Source organism: Platichthys flesus, chromosome 3 (genome assembly GCF_949316205.1).
Source record: "Platichthys flesus chromosome 3, fPlaFle2.1, whole genome shotgun sequence".
Taxonomy (NCBI): Eukaryota; Metazoa; Chordata; class Actinopteri; order Pleuronectiformes; family Pleuronectidae; genus Platichthys; species Platichthys flesus.
Window position 1 is genome coordinate 1,697,096 of NC_084947.1, and position 11,375 is coordinate 1,708,470.

An 11,375-nucleotide genomic window follows, 5' to 3' on the forward strand; every position below is an offset into this window, starting at 1 on the left:
GAGACCCCGGATGTACCAGAGTGCACGTGGGGTCCGGGGCAGTGACGACAGGGGTCGGATCCGTTCGGACACCTCAGGTTTATTTGGCTTTTCTCAACATGCACTGATGATCTTTACATCTTTACGTCACAGTAACAAACATGCTGACAGGAAACACGTGGTGGGGTTTTCAAAATAATGCTGGATATCACAGTGGTTTTACATTCATCCAAATTTTTGGTCGAGTCCAGCTCATAGACTGGTCCAGAGGATGAGGGGGTGCTGTGACGTCCGGGGGTTAAAGAGGGTGATTGTTCACACACACACACACACACACACACACACACACACACACACACACACACACACACTCACACGCACACGCACGCACGCACGCACGCGCTCTCACACACGCACACACTAATACATTTGGTTCTCCCCTGCTGCTTCTGTCCTTCCTCAGAGTCTCCTTCAGGTGGAGGAGCTGAGGATGCGGGAGTCCGCGGAGTCCGACCGCTCCTCGTACTCCTCCTCGGGGGAGTAGAGGCCTGCTTTGGGCCCCAGCGTGCAGCTCTCCTCCTGGATGCTGATGCGCGGCTCCTCGGGGGCCCTGGACGGGAGGATGGGGGCGCTGCGGAACACGGGGCCCCCGGGTCCTGCGGGGGCCCCGGGGGAGAAGGGGGACACGTACTGCGCGGCCGAGCGGAGCTGGTACTGCTGCTGCAGGGCCATGGTATTCCACAGGGTCACGTCGTTGTGCACGAACGGACCCGCCTGGCTGCGCGTCAGCGAGTTGCGCAGCATGAGCGGGTAGCGCGTGGGCTGCGGGAAGGACGGGTGCTGCAGGGGCACACCCAGCGGGCCCGAGGCCGGGTCGGCCGCGAACCGCAGGGACTCGGGCACGCGGAACGCGGAGCCCACCGACCACTTGGCGGAGGAGGACACCGGGTGGTACGAGCCCAGCGCGTGCTCGAACAGGTGTCCGTTTGAGGGCAGCACCAGGGCGTCCGGGTGCGCGTCAGTGTGCGTGTGTGCGTCCGGACTCCGGCTGGACAGCAGCACCTCGATGGCCCCCACCAGGTCGCCCCCGCAGCCCCGCAGGATGAGCTCCAGCACCGGGGGCTTGTGGGCCGGGAAGATCTTCTTCAGCACGTCCAGCGGGGGGCGGTTGGCCCGGAGGCTGAAGGGCAGGTTGATGGAGCCCGCGAGGCCCTCGATCAGGACGCTCTGCTCCACGGGGGCCCCCGGGTACTTGTGGGGGGGGCTCTCGGTCTTGGCCTCCTTCTCGGTGCCGGCCTTGGGGAGGCTGTAGCGGCTCTCCTCCGGCTGGGTGGGGGGCTCCGGGGGCTCCGGGGTGTAGCAGGAGTTTGGCTTGGAGGCCTCCGGGGAGCTGAGCGGCTCCTGCTCCTTCTCGCTGGAGGAGTTCTCTTCTCCGGACGCATCATCAGCTCCGTCCTCCGTCTCTGCAGGAAACACAACACGTGTCAGCAGAGAAACACAAAACCGAGGAAACAACACAGGCAACTCACGTTTCTCCCAGTGAAACCAGAGAAAACCTGCTGTAAACTTAATGTAAACTTCATGTAAACTTCATGTAAACTTCTGTAAACTCTCCTGCAGGAGGAACTTGTTGTCTCCTCCTCTGAGGATCTCCTTCTCCTCACAGATCTGAACACACTGTGAAGTTGACCCCTGAATGAAGTAGTGTGATTACATTGGATTGAATGTGTTCGCATCATTTCACACTGATGTGAGTCAGCTGATCTGTTCATGAGTCCAAACAATATAAAAACAATTTGTGCTACTGAGGAGAAATGTTTATTAATCTTATTCCCAATTGTTCAATTTATTAATTTAATTATCAGGTAAAAACTAAAAATCATCTCTCGACCACAAGGAGTGTTCAGTATAACACGTTTTTTGAGCAACTGGTTTAAAATTACACAAATTAATTTATTAAAACAATTAAATCCACGAGTTGTTGCTGTGGATTATTTATTATATAATTATATATTATTATATAATATATGTAATAACATGGCCTTGTAGGGAAAAAAGAAATAAACAAATAAAGCCATATTCGATAAATACAAAAAGAAAAATAGTACCATGACTAAATGACCAAACACAGTCATTAGCTTATTGCAAATATTAAACCAAGTAATGTTCATCTCTGCAAAGCTTTCAAATGAATTGGAAAATAGTAAAATCATAAAGTATTTAATCAGGAGGTTTGTTTATTTTTTACATTTGCAATTAAAAATAATTGAAAATTAATTGTTTCCTTCAGATATAAAACAAATTACAGTATAATAATGTATAATTTTATTATTATTAAAATGTTAAAATAGTATATAAGGAGGACTGTTTTTTCATTTGCAAAAGTAAATTTGAACAATATTTTCTTTTGACATCAAATAAAAGTATTGAAATTATAAAAGTTTCTTTGGAGGAGGTTTGTTTATTTTTTACTAATCCAAATGAAAAAATAAATTCCACAAGTATCTTATAAAATGTCTCATATTGAATCATATTCTATCTTGAACAAACTAGAATGTTTATTTCCATCATGTTATGTGATTTCTTTAAAGAAATTATACATGTTTAGGCTTAATATTTAGTATTTATTAAATCATATCTTTTAATCTTAGTTTTGTCCAAACGTGTGAATTTATTTTATCTCTTAAAGAGATTTCAGAAAATAAAGATCTAAAATTAGTGTTTAAATCATATTATTCACTTTTAGGAAAATGTCTTTACTTATTGAAATACACTCAAAAAATGTCTGAAACGAATGACATCATCTGAAAACATTAAAACATTTAAACATCTTGAAGTCAAACCAGAAACAGATTAAATTAACAACAACAAACCTTTGGCTCTTTTTTTTACATTTATAATTAATTTTTCGTTCAAATGTTTTTCAACAACAAATACATTGTAAAGTTTTGTGTTTAAACAAATGTTTAAAACCGGTGGAATCATTTTAAAATTAATAAATTATCTATATTATTTTTTTTCTGTCGAACAAACGAATGTAGCTCTGGAGAGAACGTGTCATGATATCACTTTCATTCTCTACCGTGAATAAACCTGTTTGATAAAGAACTTTATTAAACACATGGATCTTCCTCCTCCACCCTCCTCCTCCTCCACCTCCTCCTCCTGTACCTGTCTGCGCTGCTGCCTGCACCGGCTCCGAGCTGCTCCACCTCAGCTCCAGCTCGTCGGAGCTCTGCGGGGTTCCCTGGCTCCCCTCGCCGGGCCCGGGCAGGCCGATGCCGGGCAGCACCCTGAGGGACTCCGGGATGAGGCTCTCCAGGCTCTCGTTGGCCTGCTGGCGGCGCAGCGCCACCTGCGCCGCCATGACGCGCTGGCGCTCGATGATGAGGATGCACTTCTCGCAGGTGCAGTCCTTGAAGCGGCAGTAGCGCTTGTGGCCCTTGAGCCAGGACAGGACGCCGTGGTTCCGGCACCGGGCGCACTTCGGGGTCCTCTGGAGCGGGGCCCGGGGCTGGGACACCGGAGCCCCCATGTACAGGTACGGAGAGCCGTATCCATTCATCCTGTCGGCTGGTTGTCCCGGACGCACAAGTGCATGTGCGCGGAGGCGAGGCGGGGACGGGAGTGTTGTGGTCACGCACACGCAGCTGAGGAGGAGACGCGTCGGCTGGAGGATCCACCTTTTCCTCCTCGGGCTGATGCGCATCAGCCTGACACGCACTTATGGAGACGAGTAACCAAACGCTGCTACCCGCACGCTCCCGAAACGCGTCCACGTGAGGATGGAGAGGAGAAACAGAAGCTGCTGAGCATCAGATCCACACCCACTTTCCTCTGAGTCCAACATCAGATCCACACCCACCTTCCCCTGGGTTCAAAATCAGATCCACACCCACTTTCCTCTGGGGTTTAAAATCAGATCAACTTCCACTGGGGTTTAAAACCAGATCCACTTCCTCTGGGGATTAAAATCAGATCAACTTCCTCTGGGGTTTAAAACCCGATCAACTTCCTCTGAGGTTTAAAACCAGATCCACTTCCTCTGGGGTTTAAAACCAGATCCACTTCCTCTGAGGTTTAAAACCAGATCCACTTCCTCTGGGGTTTAAAATCAGATCCACTTCCTCTGGGGTTTAAAACCAGATCCACTTCCTCTGGGGTTTAAAACCAGATCAACTTCCTCTGAGGTTTAAAACCAGATCAACTTCCTCTGAGGTTTAAAATCAGATCGACTTCCTCTGAGGAATAAAACGAGATCAACTTCCTCTGAGGATTAAAATCAGATCAACTTCCTCTGAGGTTTAAAACCAGATCAACTTCCTCTGAGGTTTAAAACCAGATCAACTTCCTCTGAGGATTAAAACGAGATCAACTTCCTCTGAGGTTTAAAACCAGATCAACTTCCTCTGAGGAATAAAACGAGATCAACTTCCCCTGAGGATTAAAATCAGATCCACTTCCTCTGGGGATTAAAATCAGATCCACTTCCTCTGGGGTTTAAAACCAGATCAACTTCCTCTGAGGATTAAAACGAGATCAACTTCCTCTGAGGTTTAAAACCAGATCAACTTCCTCTGAGGATTAAAACGAGATCAACTTCCTCTGAGGATTAACATCAGATCAACTTCCTCTGAGGATTAACATCAGATCAACTTCCTCTGAGGATTAACATCAGATCAACTTCCTCTGAGGATTAAAACGAGATCAACTTCCTCTGAGGATTAACATCAGATCAACTTCCTCTGAGGATTAACATCAGATCAACTTCCTCTGAGGAATAAAACCAAATCAACTTCCTCTGAGGTTTAAAACCAGATCCACTTCCTCTGAGGATTAACATCAGATCAACTTCCTCTGAGGTTTAAAACCAAATCAACTTCCTCTGAGGTTTAAAACGAGATCAACTTCCTCTGAGGTTTAAAACCAGATCCACTTCCTCTGAGGATTAACATCTGATCCACACTCAACTTAATCTGAGTTATAGACATACAATTCTTAATTTCAACAATTAACATGCAACATAATGTAAATTAAAATAGAACGAACTGCATAAATACATTAAAATGTCCTCAGATGTCAAATGAAGAAACTGAACCCCTCCTCATGCAAACAGCAGGTTCCTGCAGATTAACAATTAAATATTTATATAGTTTAAAATTAGGTTAAAACACAAACTGCAGGAGTTTGCACCTTTTTTCTTCAAGCAAACATTTGTAGATTTTTGATGCCACAAAGGCCTGAGGACATGAATGACTGAAATATGTGCAACTGTAGGTCCATTAATATCAATATATCAACATCTGAAGTCAATGTCCAACTGGCTCCATAAAGAATGTGACTTAAAATATATATATTACCAATAAAAAGGGGACAGTTAAACTAATAATTAAACTTGTCATAGCTTCATAAATACTGAAAGATGTTCAGTCCTAAATCAACGTAACAGCTTTGTAATTTATCACTTAAAACATATAAATCCACTATATGGTTCAGTATTTATATGGAATAGAAGGCGAACAATGAAAACAAGTTAAAAGCAGGTTGAAGATCAAACATAGAGCAGAAATAAAACATGTTTAGGATAAGGAAATAAGATAATAATAAGATAACAGAAATGTGTCTGAAGGAGAGGTTTAAAAAGAGGTAAAGAAGGGGGAATATGTGGATTTAAAAAGAGGAGAAGAAGAAGGAATATGTTAATTTAAAAGAAGGAGGAATATGTGGTTTAAAAGAGGAGCAGTTGACGGATTCCAGTTTGACTGATCTGATAAAGTGAGGAAGTTGGTTTCCTCACTGCAGGTTCACAGGATCTCATCACGCTGCTGCTGCTGCTTCCTCACACTTGTACATAACTTCGATGATTAGCTCTCTACATGTGTAAAGGCCCTTTGGGAACTATGTCAGGATGCTGATACGTCCCTTCTGCTCCACTAATAGAGGGCATTGAAACATAACACCGGACAAAGCCGGGGCCCATTTCTGACCGTAAAAAAGGTTTATTCAAGCAAATAATGGGATCCGAGGCAGCGCGGCTAGTGCAGAGAATAAGAGGCCGGTAAACTTCCCCACATGGAGCCGCTCTCCGGGGCTGTTAAGCTTTTAATTGGAAAATAGCAGAGGAAATTTCAAGGTGACTAGAGAGGCTCTGCAGTTTGTGCCGGCCGAGTAGATTTGTGAGAGTGGGAGGCAGCGGCTGAACGCGTAATAAATTTATTCATGTTGTTCGTTGATAAAGAGTCAAACACAAACCGGAATAAAAGTTTATACTGCGGCTGCAGGGTAAACGATGGTTCGATTCTGCTACCGGCTAAATGTCCTCAGCTCACATCTGCATCTCACAACAACCATTTAATATGTTCCCCATCAGATACAGGGATTCTGGAGGACGATTCACCAGCTTCACAGTTTAACCTGTGAGGAACAGAACAAGATTATAGATAATAAAATGGGTTAAAATGTATAAAGAATCTTATAAATTATCATCTTATTGTGGCACCAAAATGAACCATTATTAACATGAATGTCCCTCGTTCTGACCTAGCATTTGCCTCTTTAAACTCTGATCATATATATAAAAGATTTCATTATTTTTATCATTATTTTTTCATAAAATTTTAACCTTTGTATTATTGTAAGGTATAACATGTATTAACCATGAGTAGATCCATTGTTTTAATTTATATTTTGTGTATTTTGCACATAATAATTAGTGGAAAAGCAGAAAACAGAAAAACTGCTGAAGTGGAAAAGCTCAAGATTCGATTTGCAAATGAAACTTAAATAATAAAGTTTAAAGTGCACTGAAGAGATTAAACATCAAATGTGTGAATGAGCCGACTACAGGCTACAAATAGATTATTTCCCTTGTAGATTGATAAAACTGCAGTAATATAATAATAATAACAATAATATTCCACTTTCATTCTCTGCAGTGGTTTAATGACACTAAACAGGAGGAGTTAGTTAATCTCCAACATTTTAACAGCTGATATTTATCAGTATATTTCTGGAAGTTTAAGATTTGAACTGAACTTGTCTAACCTTCATCACAGTTCATCCCATAGTTCAGTTGAGATGTTCACAGAAGTTGATCTCCTGGAGGCTGCCAATGAAAAAGGTCAAGTTATTATCAAATCAGATCCATCCTCTGGGACCATGAATATTAGTGCACAGCCTCGTGACTGGTTGACTGACACCAGGTCGACGTGAGATGTGAGGATCTGAACATTTGCTCTGTGGGATGTTTCCAGAGGAAGCTCCTGCAGCAGGCCTGGGTTCAGGGGGCGGAGCTGACCTCTGCCGCGCAGGGTTATTATTATCTGCCGCTGATTGGGGGCGTGGCTGCCGCACACAAGCGCTGTCACAGGAACGCTGATTGAGGTGTCCCCGGGGAGGCGGGGCCCCGAACTCCTCCACAGGAATTATCCAGACGTGTGGGTCAGTGCGACGTTTGTAGAAACACAACATCGCTCAGACGTCAGCCGTCACGCACCAGGGACCAGAGCTCTGTGCTGGGAGCTGGGCTACTGGGCTACTGGGCTACTGGTCATTTTCTATATGTGGTCATTGTGTGTCCCTTTGTGGTCATTTTGTTTCTATAATTGTGTTTGTATAAAATGAAACCTTTATGTAAATAAGCTTCTGTTCTTTAACTGATTTAACCGACTCTGGTTTTATCCACATGAACGTTTTTTTAGTTTCCTCTTCTTCATCCAAACATATTACGATCAATAAAAAAACGATTAAATAATACATCCATTATATAATTGTGACACGAGAGCTCACGGACGAGTAACGCCAAAACATCTTGGTTGCCCCCTGGTGGCCGGCTGCAGTATAGTCATAAACCCTTCACTCCTCCATGTTAGCAGATTGGACTTGGACCAAACTAAATCAGATCTAAGTAGAGGTGAAATAAATGTTTCTCGAAGATCATCTGTCATTTTAGAAAGTTGAAGTTAGTTATTTGAGCCGATAAATACACGGAGGAATGTCATGATTGACAGCTGAGACGGACCTGTGATTGGTCGAGAGCCTATATTGGCGTCGCCTCGATACCCAATCCCTGCTCTACAGATTCTGACTTCACATGAGGTAAAAATCAGAAGATGGCAGCGCCCGATAGAAGAAGTGGAGACGAGTCATCCATCTTTTTACACACTCTATGATCTGAGAGTATAATACGGACGCTTCTTTGAAAAAGTCCAATGCAATTTATTTTTTATTAATTTCAATTTCCATTTCTCAACTTGTAAATATAATCTGAACTCATATTCTCGGGGGGGGGGGGGACTTGTGGGGGGAGCTCCGGGGTCTCACCGGTGTAAAGACGAACCATGGGAGACTTCCTCAGATCAGCGCTGGATGCACTCGGTTTAGTCGCGTCTATTCCAGACGCTTTATTGGTGCTTGGCTCTCAGGGACGGACGTTTACGACCAGAGCTCCCAGCCCGTCCTTCAAAGTGTTCTGTCATCGCACAACACCGGGCTGCAGACACACACAGGGACAGACTATCCACTGAAGACACACACAGAGACATGCTATCAACTGAAGACACACACAGGGACAGACTATCCACTGAAGACACACACGGGGACAGACTATCAACTACACACACGGGGACAGACTATCCACTGAAGACACACACGGGGACAGACTATCAACTACAACTACACACACGGGGACAGACTATCAACTACAACTACACACAGGGCCAGACTATCCACTGAAGACACACACGGGACAGATTATCAACTGCAACTACACACAGGGACAGACTATCAACTGCAAACACACACACAGGGACAGACAATCATCTACAGACACACACAGGGACAGACTATCATCTGCAACTACACACAGGGACAGACTGTCAACTTCAACTACACACACAGACACTAGACACAGACAGACCATCGACTGCAGACACACACAGAGACTGACTATCCACTGCAAACTTTATAACACTATATAACTCCTAGTATATATTTAATCACCACCAGTTACCAATTTAAATATTTTCGGGGGTTGGTAAACATAATTAACAAATTAGTCTCAATAACAAAACATCAAATGATCTCGAGTCTCGGTGCAGGAAGTTGGTTCCATTACTATGGAGGAGGAAATACATTTTAAATAATGAAATAATTCGATTCTGTTTGTTAATTGTTTTGTTCATACATGTAAATATTTAACGGTTAAGCCTCATTAACACATTAAGAAGGAGTCCACGTCCTCAGAACTCCTCCTGCCTTCAAGCTGGAGCCGGCTCTGTTTGTCCTCGTCTCTGTTCTGAACGCAGGGAGCTGCTCCTTCAAAGTTTTCACTTCCAGTCTTAAGTTTCCACCTCTGAGCTGCCGGCATCCTCCTCCAGACTTTCTGTCTGTATCGAGCCGCCATCACTCCAGCAGGAGGTGTCAGGAGGGATCCGAGCAGATTTTATCTATTATGGGAGGGCGTGATTCATGGAGGCCGAGGCAGCTCAAGGAAAACCAATCCGGTGACACTTTCTCCCCTGCGCTGTAGGGCAGCAGCTACAGAAGGACAAGGCGGCGGCGGCGGGTCGCCCCTGACAAACGTGATAAAATGGCCTCCCTTAACTAAACTCGTAAAGCACGGGGCAATAAAACTCAATCTTCTGTAAAATCCAATTAAGTCATTATCTGACTGATTGTATCTTTAATTGAAAACAGAAGTGACAGTAAATTTCTGTGATATATCAGGATCAATCGATACTGCTGCACAATCTGGTCTCAGGCGGTGATTTATAATGTCAACGCCTTATAGGTAACTCCACATTCTTCTCTCTAAAACCACTGGTGGATGAAATTAAGAGTAAGTGCGTTTCATAAAAAAACAAGATGGTCACGTTATTGATTACAACAGATGGGGCAGAATCCAATGAATGTTCCCACGGCGCAGCAGAAAAAAATACAAGTAATTTTCTTACTCTGTTTTTATATTGTTGTTCCCAGCATTTCACATTTACACTCCATCACTTACAGCAACTTTATTCCCCTAAAACTTGTAGCGACATAAACTCACAGACTCCAAATGACTTTTGCTGCTGTCTCATTCAAACACAAACACTTTCAAAGCCTGCAACTGGGAACCAGTCTCCATAAAACACTAAACACATAAACACGATACATTACACAACCGCAGCGCACTCAGCCTCACAGGGGCACAAAAAGTTGTCGAGTTGGTTTTTTAATAAACATTTTAACACCACAACTCAAAAGTGGCCAAGACGGGATTACTTTCACCTCCTGAGTTTGTTTCAGGGTTATTGCTGTTTACATTGAAAACAAGTCTGTGTTTCAATTTACTGAAGTCAGTTTCAGTCAAGAGAATATAGGAACATTTGAATCCAGGCATTTTTTGGACTTTGTATTTTTACATATGAAGAAGCAGAAGGAGGATGTGCAGGAAATATCGTATTTCTGTTAATGGCACACTGACACCGACTTCGGCCCTGATCACTCATCGTGTTTCTAAGTCGACAAATTCATCTTTCACGAGGATTTCACGGAAATATCCAGACTTCAGTGAAGGTCTGAAAGCAGCAAAAGACTAGCTACTAATACAACTTTGTATTTGGTCCATTTTCCCGTCCACTAACATGGAGGAGGCAGGGTTTATGACTGCAGCTAACCACCAGGGGGGGCGATCACAATGATTTTGCTTCAGGTTCTGAAACTTTCATGTCATCCATCCAGTCTGTGGCTGCAACTTGCAATTACAATTGTTATCAATTCATCAGTCTTCAAATTTCTGTAACCAAATCGACCGAAACCCCAAAATATTTAACTTCTCCTCTTATTTAAGATGATAACAAATGATCAGATTCTTACATTTGTGAAGCTGAAAGCAACATGTACTTAATAGATAAAATGATAATTACTAGGATTGAGTGACTGTGCTGTATAAACCGTGTGAAAAACTGAACTCTTGGGCCGAAGGGGTTAAATATACAATAGACATGCAAATTGTCTGGGATAGATGAAGTGGTTGGATCAGCGTCATAAATAAGCAGCCGATGCTCATCACACGCCAACACAACGCAGGGGAACGTGATTCATGTGGAACCCGCCTGTTAGATTGTCTTCCTCCCTGAGAGGCCTCGAGACGCACTCGTCCTCCAGGAGAGTCTCTGACGCACGATCTGTCCCAGAGCTTCTGACCCAGAGCTTCTGACCCAGAGCTTCTGTCCCAGAGCTTCTGTCCCAGAGCTTCTGTCCCTGAGGTTCTGATCCAGAGCTTCTGACCCAGAGCTTCTGTCCCAGAGCTTCTGTCCCAGAGCTACTGTCCCAGAGCTTCTGTCCCAGAGCTTCTGTCCCTGAGGTTCTGTCCCAGAGCTTCTGACCCAGAGCTTCTGTCCCAGAGCTACTGT

General features: G+C 44.0%; 1 protein-coding gene across 2 annotated transcripts; it reads right to left on the reverse strand.

Annotated features, from left to right (window-relative positions):
* Positions 1-450: 450 nt before the first annotated feature.
* Positions 451-3,576, reverse strand: dmrt3a (doublesex and mab-3 related transcription factor 3a). 2 transcript variants are annotated; one of them, XM_062385065.1, is made up of 2 exons: positions 3,151-3,576; positions 451-1,442 (listed from the first exon to the last, which is right to left on the reverse strand). In XM_062385065.1, the coding sequence occupies exons 1-2, from the start codon at positions 3,542-3,544 to the stop codon at positions 451-453; spliced, it is 1,386 nt and encodes a 461-aa protein (XP_062241049.1). In that variant the 5' UTR covers positions 3,545-3,576. The 2 variants fall into 2 exon arrangements, with proteins under 2 accessions (XP_062241049.1, XP_062241048.1); XM_062385064.1 differs by having other exon boundaries at positions 451-1,538.
* Positions 3,577-11,375: the final 7,799 nt, after the last annotated feature.